At 39.4% G+C, this 14,047-nt stretch overlaps 1 protein-coding gene across 2 annotated transcripts in view; it reads left to right on the forward strand.

Moving 5' to 3' along the window:
* FAM72A (family with sequence similarity 72 member A) overlaps positions 1-7,651 on the forward strand; it is an 11,889-nt gene extending 4,238 nt beyond the window's left edge. For both annotated transcript variants that reach the window (XM_008055705.2, XM_021711208.1), the window contains exons 3-4: positions 2,795-2,919; positions 7,422-7,651. In XM_008055705.2, the coding sequence (XP_008053896.1) occupies positions 2,795-2,919; positions 7,422-7,516 (220 nt within the window). In that variant the 3' untranslated portion in view covers positions 7,517-7,651. The remainder of the gene's footprint in view (positions 1-2,794; positions 2,920-7,421) is intronic.
* Positions 7,652-14,047: the final 6,396 nt, after the last annotated feature.

Genomic DNA, 14,047 nt, shown 5'->3' on the forward strand with positions numbered 1-14,047 from the left:
ACTGCACTCCAGTCTGGGTGACAGAGTGAGACTCCAACTCAAAAAAAAAAAAAAGTCTTCAGTATTTACCTTATAAAGTTGTTGTGAAGGTCAAATTATGAATGTTAAAAAGCCTGATAAAATGTAAGTTAAAACACAGATGAGAGATATTACTATAATCTTTTGAAAGGTAGACAGACTTGTGTTATTTTTCCCATTGGTTGGGAGGATTGAGATTTTCTTATTTAAATGGGGTTTGGATTATAATTATGATCCTAATAATTTAAGTTAGCAAACTCTTCTTATGTGCTGATGACTGATTTCATTTCTTCATTCAAGTTATACTTATATTGGGAATTTAATTATGGGATAGTCATTTTTATAGGGACTGGAAACACAGTGGCAAACAAGATAAAATCACTCACTGGTCTCTAGACATTATATTCTATTTGGGATGATGATCAATCAATAAGATACTTAAATGAATTAGATACTAAGTGCTATGATATCTTAGTGCTCCTAACGAAATGACAATAATAATGATAGAGAATTATATTAGGTACTGGCATGAGAAAGTAGGTGACAGCTATTTTACATCTCACGGTCAGGTCAGGGAATCCTTCTCATGAAAAGTCTGAGGGAACAGCAAATGCAAAGAACAGGTGACTTGATATTCCTTGATGATCAAAGAATGAAAGGATGACGGCTGGTATGGCTGAGATATGAGGATGGAGGGAGAGTAGTATGAGTAGGTTAAAGGTGTAGTCAGAACCTAGATAATCTATAGCAGTGTTGTCCAATAGAAATACACAAGCCACATATGTAATTCAAATTTTTCTAGTAATATTTTAAAAAGTAAAACAAAACAAAGTTAATTTTAATCATATATTTTATATAAAATCCAATATATCCCAAATATTATTTTTTTAGCATGTAACCAACATAAATTATTAATGTAGTTGTTTTTTGGGTTTTTTTAAGTCAAGGTCTCACTGTCACTCAGGCTGGCATGGAGTGGCACAATCATGACTCTTTGCAGTCTCAACTTTCTAGGCTCAGGCAATCCTTCCACCTCAGCCTCCTTAGTAGCTGGGACTAATTTTTTTTATTTTTATTTTTTTGTGGAAATGAGGTCTCACTATGTTGCCCAGGCTGATTTAAACTTCAGGGCTCAAACAATCCTCCCACCTCAGCCTCTCCCTCCCTAAGTGCTAGAATTACAGGTATTAGCCACCATGCCTAGCCTACTAATGTAATATTTTACTTTCTATTTTTTATTCTTAGTCATTGAAATCTGGTGTACATTTTGCACTTACAGCACATCTCAATTCAAGCCAGTTCCACTTCAAGTGTATAATAGCCACATGTAACTAGAGGCTATTGTTTTAGACAGCGCAGATCTATACCTTAGTATGGAGAGATTTTTTTATTTTCACTTTTGGCCAATCGGAAGCCATTGAATGGGTTTTAACCTGGGCAGCTTGGCGAGACCTCATCCCTACAATAAATCAAAAAATCAGCCGGGCGTGGTAGCGCGCGCCTGTCATTCCAGCTACTCGGAAGGCTGAGGCGGAAGGATCGCTGGAGCCCAGCAGGTCGAGGCTGTGGTGGCCAGGAGCGGCCACTGCACTGCAGTCTAGGCGACAGAGTGAGACTCCAACTCAAAAAAAAAAAACAAGGGAGCAAAATGATCTGATGTAGCCCCACTAAAATGTTAGCTCCATGAGAACAAGAACTTTGCTTTGCCCACTGCTGTGTTCCTAGCACCTAGAATGTGTTTGGCATACAGTAGATGCTCAATAAATATTAGTTGAATGAATGGATGAATGAATATAAGTGATAACTAAAGCCACAGAATTTACTCTTGCAATATAGTCTTACAAGTAACTGACAATCCTAGTCCAAGAACAACTTTTGTTTTTTATTTGTTTGCCTTTCAAGCAGGTTATAATTAGAAGAAATATTTTAAGGGGGCTGGTACCTTTTATAGTAATCTTTATAGGGTCTTATAAAAGCAACTGACTCCCACATCTCACAGGATAAGACCAAGCTATAATAAGAATTTTCACAATTCAAGGTATAAACAGTTCATGTTGCCATTAAATAAAAAGTACTGAAACATTCCCAGTAGGTTCACTCTATTTTATATGTGACTAGCTAGTAAAAAAAATCTGTGAAAGAGTGAAGTACTTATAGTCAGCTGAATAACACTGAAGACAGCAGAAACTTTTGCAACTTTCTCTAGAGGCTGTAGATTTGCTTTATTTCTGAATTCCTTCAAAAACACTGACACTAAAATTAGAGCAGCCAGCTTGTGTTTGGTTTACAGGGACTCATGCTGTCTTCCTACTCCTCCATCTGTCGAAACAGTTTTTAGGTGCTGGCATGGAACTACAACATGTAAGAACCCAACTTGCCACAGTCCTGGGATAAGCAAAAACCTTTACCAGAGATCTGAGTTAATTTAATTTATTTTGTCTGTATAGCACATCAATTTGGGTGCTTCACAGAACACACCATGACTTATGGCATCCAGAAGCTAGCTTCCATAGGGAAAATGCATAAAATAATACTAGCAAAAAAAAAAAAAGTGAAGATATGTTAGTATGATTTCACTTAATTTAAAGGCTATTTTCCCACTTGGTGGTAGAACTACAACTATTATCAGAGTAACTCCCATTCCAAAGATCCTACCAATGGAGCTTGTTTGGGGGAAATAAGATCTAAATTATACGGCCTATTCATATTAGAATATAAAAATGCTTATCTGGCCAGGCACCACAAGGTATCTAGTAACATTTACTTTCTTTTTTAGTGGGAATATTGTTGGTTATCATGTGATTGTTCCATGTAGTTCCTGCCTTCTTTCCTGCAACAATGGACATTTCTGGATGTTTCACAGCCAAGCAGTTTATGGTATTAACAGACTAGACTCCACAGGTAAGAAACAATTGACTTGGATACTCCTGTAACATTTCTGTATCAATACCTAAGTGAAACTCCTGATAGATCATTTCGGGATTCTTTTTAGGTCTTTTTAGCCATGTTGAATCAACTAGAATTGTTTCACTCATCTCCTTATATAGCTCCATCAGAGCTCTTGAATTACCAGGTTCATTGTCAATGAGCAGTAATATTTTGAAAGGAATCTTTTTTTCTAAGCAGTAGGTCTTAACAATGGACTTGAAATATTAGTAAACCCTGTTGTAAATAGACTGTTGTCATCTAGGCTTTGTTTCATTGGTAGAGCACAGGCGGAGTCAATTTAGCATAATTCTTAAGGATCATGAGATTTTCAGAATGGTAAATGAGCACTGGCTTCAACTTAATGTCACCAGCTGCATTAGCCCCTAACAAGAGAGTCAGTCTGCCCTTTGAAACTTTGAAGCCAGACATTTCCTCTCTAGCTATGAAAGACGTAGTAGCATCTTCTTCCAACAGAAGGCTGTTTTATCTCCACTAAAATATGTTTGTTTAGTGTAGCCATGTTCATTTATTACCTTAACTAGATCTGGATAACTTGCTGCAGCTTCTACATCAGTACTTTCTGCTTCACTGTGTACTTTTTTTTTTTTTTATTTTTTTGAATTGGAGTCTCACTCTGTCGCCCAGACTGGAGTGCAGTGGCCACCACTCCTGGCCACCGCAGCCTCGACCTGCTGGGCTCTGGCGATCCTTCCACCTCAGCCTTCTGAGTAGCTGGAATTACAGGCGCATGCTACCACGCCCGGCTGATTTTTTTATTTATTGTAGAGATGAGGTCCCGCTGCCCAGGTGGGTCTTGAACCCGCGGGCTCAGGCAATCCACTCACCTCAGCCTCCCAAAGGCACGGGATTACAGGCTGAGCCACCGAGCCCGGCTACACTGTGTACTTTTATGTTATGGGAATGGCATCTTTCTTTAAACCTTATGAACCAACCTCTGCTAGCTTCTAACTTTTTTCTGCAGCTTCCTTGACTGTCTTAGCCTTCATAGAATTGAAGAGAGTTAGGGTCTTGCTCTGGATTAGGTTTTTGGCTTAAGAGAATGTCTTGGCTGGTTTGATCTATCTAGACCACTCAAACTGTCTCCATATTGCAATAAAGCTGTTTGCTTCCTTATCATTCCTGTGTTCATTGGACTAGCACTTTTAATTAACTTCAAGAACTTTTCCTTTGCATTCACAACTTGGCTAACTATTTGGAACAAGAGACCTAGGTTTCGGCCTAACTTAGCTTTCAACATACCTTCTTCAATAAGCTTAATTATTTCTAGCTTTTGGTTTAAAATGAGAGACATGTGACTATTTCCCTTGAATACTTAGAGATCATTGTAGGGATATTAACTGACCTAATTTTAGTATTGTTGTGTCTTAGGGAATAGGGAAGACTGAGGGGAGAGAGAAACACAGGCAACATCTGGTCGGTGGAACAGTCAGAACACATACGTTTATCGATTAAATTTGCTGTCTTACATGCGTGTAGTTCATGACACCCCAAAACAATTACAATGGTAACATCAAAGATCAGTGATCATAGATCACTATAATAAATATAATAATGATGAAAAGGTTTGAAATATTGCGAGAATTACTAAAATGTGATACAGAGACACAAAGTGAGCATGTTATTCAAAAAATGGCATCAATAAATTTGCTTAATGTAGAATTGCCACATACTTTCAATTTGTATAAAGCCCAATATTTGTGAAGTGCAATAAAGCACAACACAATAAGGTATGTCTATACTAATTATTTTAATAAGAAGTATCAGCTGGGCTCGGTGGCTCAGCCTGTCATCCCGCACCTTTGGGAGGCTGAGGTGAGTGGATTGCCTGAGCCCACGGATTCGAGACCCACCTGGGCAACTTGGCCAGACCTCATCTCTATAATAAAAAAAACTAGCCGGGCGTGGTAGCGCGCGCCTGTTGTTCCAGCTACTTGGAAGGCTGAGGCGGAAGGATTGCCGGAGCCCAGCAGGTCGAGGTTGCGGTGGCCGGGAGCAGCCACTGCACTCCAGTCTGGGCGACAGAGTGAGACTCCAACTCAAAAAAAAAAAAAAAAAAAGAAATATACTACCAATTCTTAAAGGGGATTTACATAATTTTTATATTGTCTAGTCGTTTGGTTTGTTATAGGTTATATGTTCTCAATGTCTAATATCTATTTACACGACAGACCAAGTTGACTTTAAAGAACTTGACAATCTAAGTTGGCACTAACATACTTAGGTTTTTAAATGTATGTTTTAGCCTTCAGAACTTAAAATACATTTCTTTTTTAAAAAATATGATTTGACTTCACAGATCAAAAGATTATGAGTTGCAAATTAGGTTGTCAAGGATCTTTAAACTCTCCAATTATGCTTAAATTTTTAATCACCTGGGATTTCAACTGTGGCTCTCACTCCATCATGGGAGAGGGATTATAATTTAAAACTTTGGTATGTTAAAAAGACCATTTTCAAACAAGGACTTGTTTGAACTCCCCTAGGTGGGATGGAGGCCCCTAATTTAGGCCTCCAGATTATATTTGTGTGGCTCATGAGACACATTCAAGGAAGTTTCTGCTTTGATACTATTTTTCCTGTTTATAGAACTCAAAACACAGGGTGGAGATTTTTCAATTTTGATTTACTTATTAATATTGGTCAATTTTTCAAAGATAAAAGCCCAGCATTCTTCCATTTGCACTGAATCTAATCCATAAGAAACAGATGTATCACAGGATTTCCTTCCTCCCTTCCTAACAGAGAAAGGAAGGTGCTGCTTCTGTCAGATCCAATCTCTTAGTTTATTTTTCCTCCTTTGAACCAATTGTGCTGAGCTGCTGCGTGTCTCTGGGTATTGACTCCAAGAATATCAAACTTCTCCTTTGTAACCCTAGTATTATGATGTAAAACAAGATTTCTGAATGTTTCGTATAAAAGAAGATTTCTAATGGCACTGGAACTGTCTGCATCACCTGAACCGACAACGTCAAAGAAATACATACTCAAACTTTATACAATTCTAAAATGATTAGACTGAAAAGGACTCTAGGAAGACTGTTTTCTAGGCAAGTTTTCACATAGATACCTGATTTCCCAGAACTTTCCTGTGGATGCTTAGGAGTGGGTATTTATTCAGGATTGCTAAGACCTCTTTGTACTCACACTGAAACTGGATACTTTAAGATTTACTTTTCTTGCTGAAGTTCTTTGGCTTTCCTAGAGGTCTTTTCTTTTCCTTTCATTTTAGTGCTTTTAAAACTATAGCATGTGCCAAGAATAAACCATCTCATTATCCTCTACTGCATATTTGGTGTTTACTATATACCTGTATTGCATTCTTCATATGAAATCTGACTATTATTTTTCAATGAGATTTTTAGATTGTTGTTTATTATATTGGCTGCTACAACCTGGTCCTTAAGCTTCGTTTATAGCTCTTCAAGAGTTAAGACACTATTCAGGACTTTTCCCTGTACCCTCCAGAGACTCTTAATCTAAAAGGATCTTGTGAGATCTCCATTCTTAAAGATTATTAAAATAGATCAGAAAATTGGCTGGGCATGGTGACTCACAATCCCAGCACTTTGGGATGCCCAGGTGAGAGGATTGTTTGAGCTCAGGAGTTAGAGACCAGCCTGGGCAACATAGCCAGATCTAGTCTCTACAAAAAATAAAAAACTTAGCCAGGCATGGTGGTGCAGGCCCATACTCAAGAGGCTGAGGTGGAAAGATCACCTGAGCCCAAGAGATCAAGACTGTGGTGAGCTGTAATAGTAGTACCACTGCACTCCAGCCTGTGTGACAGAGTGAGACCCCAATTCAAAATAAATAATTAGGCCAGGTGCAATCGCTCACACCTGTAATCCTAGCACTCTGGGAGGCGAGAGGATTGCTTGAGCCCAGCAGTTCAAGGCCAACCTGGGCAACATAGTGAAACCTCGTCTGTACAAAATTAAAAAAAAAAAAATTAGCTAAGTATGCTGGTGCATGCCTGTAGTCCCAGCTACTCAGGAGGCTGAGACGGAAGAATTACCTGAGCCCAGGAGGGTTGCAGTGAGCCTGGTCATAATAACTGCACTCCTGCGACAGAGTGAGACCCCAACAACAACAACAAAAAACTAAACTAAATAATTTAATTTAAGAGAGAAAATGATCTGTGTATAGTGATTATGGCATAAAGCAGCTGGAGGCAGGGTTTGAGTAAATAGACTCCTAAGATCCTTTTGAGTTCTAAGATTTGAGAATTCAAGTCTTTGCTTAAAAGAGTTTAAAGAGTGTTTATGTCCTACCACTTAAAAAATGTTCATGTACTAGATAGATAATATTATTTGCAGTACATTCTTTACTAGCTTTTCTCTTTACTGATAACACTATGGTTTATATAAAAATGTGAGCATATAAACTTTCATATATCATGTTCTGAGTTAAAACAATAGTGAACACTAAAGAATGTTATGACTTTTTATTTTCAGGTGTAAACGTCCTACTTTGGGGCAACTTGTCAGAGATAGAAGAGAACACAGATGAAGATGTGTTAAATATCTCAGCAGAGGAGTGTATTAGATGAATGGAATTATGACATATAATATTCAAAACTTTTTTCTATTTAAAAATATATTAATGGATCAACTTTAAAATTGCTAGTAACGGTTTACCAGTGATTTATTTTTTTGGAAAACAAAATGAGGCACTTGTTGATTTATTTATATGCTGACTCAAATTAATTACCTCAGTTTAATTTAAGCAGGTGGAGTTGTTCTTTTCTTCTTTTTCTACTTCTTCCTCCCCTACCCTACTGCCCAGTATACTCTTAAATTTGGATAGGAGAAGATTCTTTCACATGTCACTCAGTTACCTCCTAGTCTGGGGGAGGTTTTGTAAACTTGATGCCAGATACCAGTAATTTTACATTCCTGAATAAAAGGCATTAGTACCCACACATATGTCAACCTTGCATATATCAAGCTCAACTGAGTATTAACGGGGTTTTAAAAAACAGGCTGTTAGGTTTCCATGGGTACAGTTTCTCATATGTTATATTAGTGATAACTGCTTTAATATAGAACAGGAGTTTGTGAATCAGCAAATGGAATAAATTAAAACTTAAAATATATGAAAGAATCCTCTTGATTTTTCAGCATGATGTCAGATAAATGAGTTTGTCAGAAAATTATCAATATATACTGTTTAGCAATGTTATTTATTTACATTCTTCTAAAGCCATTATGGATATTGTATTATGGAAAGCCAGATAAACAGATAAACTGAAACTTAAGTTGTCCTGTTCCCAAGGGTTTTCTCTGTGAATAGCAAGTTTTAGATGAATAGTCTCAGTCCCAACCCTTAAATAGAAAAAAACTGAAGAAGTGATTTGCTTAACCCATTGTACATTATAGAGTTGTTTGTTTTGTTTTTTTAAGCTTCATTCAGAGCCACATAGGAATTTAAAACTAGGATAGTGTTGGATTCTGATTTTATGTAAAGCCAAAATAAATGTATCTCTTGAATTAATATCTCTATTGTAGGCATTTTGTCAATAGTAATATCAGAACAGACGGAGTTGCTATTTTGTATTTACAAAAAGTTTGTTCTAAAAATGACCATCCTTTCTTTAATTTTTTATTACACACCCTTATCTTACCTAAAACTATAGAGAAATAGTATATAAAATATAGAATATAAGACTAATGTTTTTTGAGTACTTACCGCGTGCCAGACACTAAGTGCTTTATACATTTAACTCACTTAACTCCATACAACAAATCTATGAGGTAAGTACCATTTTTTTTTTTTTTTTTTGAGTTGGAGTCTCACTCTGTCGCCCAGACTGGAGTGCATTGGCTGCTCCCGGCCACCACAGCCTCGACCTGCTGGGCTCCGACGATCCTTCTGCCTCAGCCTTCCAAGTAGCTAGAACTACAGGCGCACGCTACCATGCCCGGCTAAGTTTTGATTTATTGTAGAGACGAGGTCTTGCCAATTGCCCAGGCGGGTCTCGAACTCGCGGGCTCAGGCAATCCACTCACAGCCTCCCAAAGCGCGTGATTACAGGCTGAGCCACCTGAGCCTGGCAGTAAGTACCATTATTATTCTTTTTTTTTCTTTTCTTTGAGTTGGAGTCTCGCTCTGTCACCCAGACTGGAGTGCAGTGGCCGCTCCCGGCCACCGCAGCCTCGACCTGCTGGACTCCGGCAATCCTTCCGCCTCAGCCTTCCAAGTAACTGGAACTACAGGCGGGCACTACCACGCCCGGCTAATTTCTGTGATTTTATTGTAGAGATGAGGTCTCGCCAAGTTGCCCAGGTGGGTCTCGAACCCATGGGCTCAGGCAATTCACTCACCTCAGCCTCCCAAAGGCGCAGGCTTACAGGCTGAGCCACCGAGCCCGGCTATTATTCATTTTTTTTTTTTAACTGAAAAGACAGATGAGACAGAGAGAGATTAAGTAACTTGTCTAAGGTCACACAGCCGGGCAGAGGTGCCCAGACAGACTGACTCCAGAGCTCTCTCCCCCTAATCTTCAGGCTATATGGCCTGAGCACCTCCAGATGTGAATTATTTATGATCTTACTTTGCCAGGATACATACTGGGTAACTAACTACATTGTAACTACTATATAGGTAAGGCCAGAGGCGACTGATGGGAAAGTTGAACAAACTTTTATTGGGTCTTAGGGTAAAAGTGACCTAAGGGCATTAAAAGAATCATTTGCTGTAAGCCAAGATGAAAGATACTTCAGGAAATGCTGTCACACCCACCTGGAAAAGTCTTCCAAAAGTTTTTCACACTGACCTTCAACACTGATGCAAGCAGTTCATCAAAAGAACCAAAGGAATGAGTGTGGAACAATTTATTTTGGGATTTGGTTTTTTGGTTTTGTTTGGGATTGTTTTTAGCCTCTCAAATTTTTTCTCAAACAAGTAGGGCACAATGGATAAGAGAGAAAAATATGTACGTTTTCAGTTAACTTGTTCAATTAGAGAAGAAAAGTTTAATGCTAGAGTAGGGAATGTGGCAAGTTTAAAATTCAATAGAATTAGTCTGGTTTCTGTTCAGCTCATGCTTTCAAAGGCTACAGTTGACTGAGAGGTTCTTTGAAGAGCAAAAGCGACAGAGGTCCACTGATTGAAGCAAGCCCCAAATGTGATTTGGGTCCAACCGGAGAATATTCCAAATTACTCAGCTACTTTTGGCTAACTGGGTTATGGGAAAACCAATTTTAAGTAGAAAATAGATTAATAAAGTTTTATCTAGAGAAATATATTCATGATACTGTTTGTTTAGAGTCAGAGTCTCCGTCACCCCGGCTAGTGTACAGTGGCTCAATCATAGCTCACAGCAGCCTTGACCCCCTAGTTTCAAGTGATCCTCTCACCTCAGCATCCTTGAGTATCTAGGACTACAGGCACACACCACCATGCCCAGCTAAATGACACTCGTCTTTTAATAAAAGCAAAATATATATACTCTGATAAGACCAAAGCAGAATCACATATGTGGATTTAGCATACACTTTTTTTTTTTGAGGCAGAGTTTCACTCTGTCTCCCAGCCTGAAATGCAGTGGCATGCTGCTCATGGCCACCGCAGCCTCGGCCTGCTGGGCTCAGGCGATCCTTTCATCTCAGCCTTCCAAGTAGCTGGAACTACAGGCTCACACCACCGCCCCCGGCTAATTTTTTGATTTATTGTAGAGACGAGGTGTCGCCAAGTTGCCCGAGCCCATGGGTTCGAGACTCGCCTGGGCAACTTGGTGAGACCTCATCCCTACAATAAATCAAAAATTAGCCGGGCGTGGTAGTGCGCGCCTGTAGTTTCAGCTACTTGGAAGGCTGAGGCAGAAGGATTGCTGGAGCCCAGCAGGACGAAGTTGCGGTGGCCGGAAGCAGCCACTGCACTCCAGTCTGGGCGACAGAGTGAGACTCCAACTCAAAAAAAAACAGACTGTTCCCAAACCCCTGGGCCCAGGCAATCCTCTTGCCTCTGGCTCCCAGAGTACTGGGATTACAGGTGTGAGTCACCGCTCCTGACAACATACACTTTCTAAAACATCCATCTATGCTTTGGTCTTCTTTTAATATTTGATTCAATTCAACAAACCTGTATTATTCTCCAATAGTGTGGCAAAAATTGCGCAATGACATGCTCTCACTTGCCTTCAGGGAGTGCACAAGTTAACTGGGGAGAGGATAGAACCCCATGAGTCCATCTTATTCATCAGGTCAAGTGATTTAACAAAGGCATTCTTAAAGTGCTATGACTGCAGAGATGAAAGAACAGTCATTCTGAGTAGTAGGAGAAGGAGTTGAGAAAACTACTGAGAACTGATACTTGAGACAGGTTTTGAAGCACAGTTGAGTCTGCAGCCGGGTTCGGTGGCTCAGCCTGTAATCCTGCACCTTTGGGAGGCTGAGGTGAGTGGATTGCCTGAGCCTGAGGGTTCAAGACCCACCTGGGCAACTTGGCGAGACCTCATCTCTACAATAAATCAAAAAATGAGCCGGGAGTGGTAGCGCGCACCTGTAGTTCCAGCTACATGGAAGGCTGAGGCGGAAGGATCGCCGGAGCCCAGCGGGTCGAGGCTGCAGGTGGGCATGTAAAAGTATCTTGTTTATTTGGGAAATTATAAGTGGTCCCCCATACTTTCCAAGACAAATAATTTGAATTAATTAGAAGATGAATCTAACAAGAAAGGTTAGAATCACTTTGTGAAGAATATTCTATGCATTGTAAGTTTAGACTTGATCCAGTAGCAATGTGGAGTTACTGAAGTTTTTTTTGTTTTTTGTTTTGGTTTAATTATAGATGGGGTCTTGCTGTGTTACCCAGGCTGGTCTCAAACTCCTGTGCTCAAACAATCCTCCCGCCTCTCCTCCCAAAGTATTGGGATTACAGGCGTGAGCCACCTGTGCCTCACAGGTTACTGAAGTTTTTGAAGTTTTTAAGCAGGAGAATAAAATGACCAAATTTAGGATAATAGCTCTGATGGTAAAGTATAATCAAGTTTAGTTTCTTTTTTTTTTTTTTTGAGTTGGAGTTTCACTCTGTCACCCAGACTGGAGTGCAGTGGCTGCTCCCGGCCACCGCAGCCTCGACCCGCTGGGCTCCAGCGATGCTTCCACCTCTTAATGTACTTTCTTTGATGCACTTACATACTTGATCATGGAAATTATATTTATTGCCTTTACCCTAAGAACCCATACAGCTCTTTAAGTTCCCAGAATATCTTGTATTTCATGGAGCCTCTGGTTTGCTGCGGGGCACTGCTTTTTTTTCCCTTTTCCATCTTATCATTCCTAGAGTTCAAGAAAGGGGCAGTGAGTCATCAGCTCAACCACCATGGGTTTTTCTGTGGCTTTATCTTTTTCCTCAAGCCAATTTCTCAACCTCAAATTCAGGCTCTCATGAGGTATCTTGGGTGGAACCTAATCTTAAAGCCATAATATTTTGAAGAATCAATGACTCTGAAAACCAGCTCCTTAAATATTAGTAATTTGAAGAGATTACCCCACAAGGAACTGATCTTTTGACCTCTGAGTCACAAGTGGCTGATTAAGAATAATCTATATTGCTTTTCTTTGATGAGGAAGTGACCATGATATGTAAACCATGATCTAGAAAACTAATCAGAACACAAATAAGGAGTGAGGGAAGATAGGTGAGAATAAGGATCAAATAGTCTGTATTCAGTGGTGAATTACTCTATGAAGGCTTTTCCTATTTTAACATTCATGCTTATAAAAGGAAATAGTTTCCCTTTCTGCCTTTTTTTTTTTTTAACTTTAAAAGCAGCCTGAACCATAGTTTCTTTCTTGCCTGGTATTGAGCGTATGCCAAATCTACCCTACATTGCACAGATGGAAAAAATTAGTCTATGTCTGTGGTACCTCTGGGGTTGCATATTTTTGGTACTTAAATCTCTAGCTAAAGATTCTTTTTTCCAACACTCTCAAAGAATCACTTTATTGCCATCCAATGGACAAACTTACTGAAATAGAAATTAACATCATGTTTTTGTTTATCCCTTTATAGTTTATGGTGAGGTTTTACATACACTTTAGTCCCCAGAATAACCTTGGGAGATATCATTCCCATTTTACAAATTAAGAAAGAAAACCTTAGTCATAATACCCAGTGAGTTAGGAGAATCTAAACTTTAATCTGGGTCTTCTCATCTTTAGTTCAAAATTCTCTTCTACTTCTCTAAGGAACCCTAAAATTGAGGTCTATTTTTCCCTCACTAGCCATAAAACATAGGGCAAATTTTCTTTGACTTTCAATCTAAAAGCCTAGTTATTCTCATTAATGAATCTATTGAACAAATATCTGTTGAGTGCCTACTATGGGCAAAATAGAATCTGGGAGACAGAACTAAGTAAGACAGAAGTCCCTGCTCTCATGTGAAGGTGACATTCTAGTTGAGGATAAGGGAAAAAAGTTAATTCACACTGAGTGCTTACTGTGTGCCAGGCATTGTTCTACGTGCATGTAAACTCTAACAGATGAATCCTTTTATTATCCTCCCTATACAGATCAAGAAACTGAGACATAGAGAGGTTAAAGATTTTCTCCATAGTCACCCTGCTAGCCTATGACACCACTCTAAAATTTGGAGAGGCAAGAATTAATTAGCTTGACAACTGTTTTATTTTTCAATGTAATTGTCTTCCACTCAAAATAAAGTCAAATTTTCCATTAGCAATTCTCTTGTATACATCTTTCCTTATTAAACCTTAGTGAATTTTTTAAAATTGAGATGGAGACAGCAGCATTTCCCCCTTTCAGTAAGGGAGACTTGGTTTGCCTGTAAACAATGAGAATGCTAGTCTTATACATTATGGAGAAAGAAAAATAAACTCTGCAAAACTCTTCATTTCCAGGTTTGTTGTTCTTCTATCTGGAAACTAAGCCTGTAATCCCACGCTTTGGGAGGCTGAGGTGAGTGGATTGCCTGAGCCCGCGGGTTCGAGACCCAGCTGGGCAACTTGGCGAGCCCTCATCTCTACAATAAAGCAAAAATTAGCCGGGCGTGGTAGCGCGCGCCTGTAGTTCCGGCTCCTTGGAAGGCTGAGGCGGAAGGATCGCCGGAGCCCAGCAG

Source organism: Carlito syrichta, unplaced genomic scaffold (assembly GCF_000164805.1).
Source record: "Carlito syrichta isolate Samal-C Ts95f unplaced genomic scaffold, Tarsius_syrichta-2.0.1 Scaffold301930, whole genome shotgun sequence".
Lineage (NCBI taxonomy): Eukaryota > Metazoa > Chordata > Mammalia > Primates > Tarsiidae > Carlito > Carlito syrichta.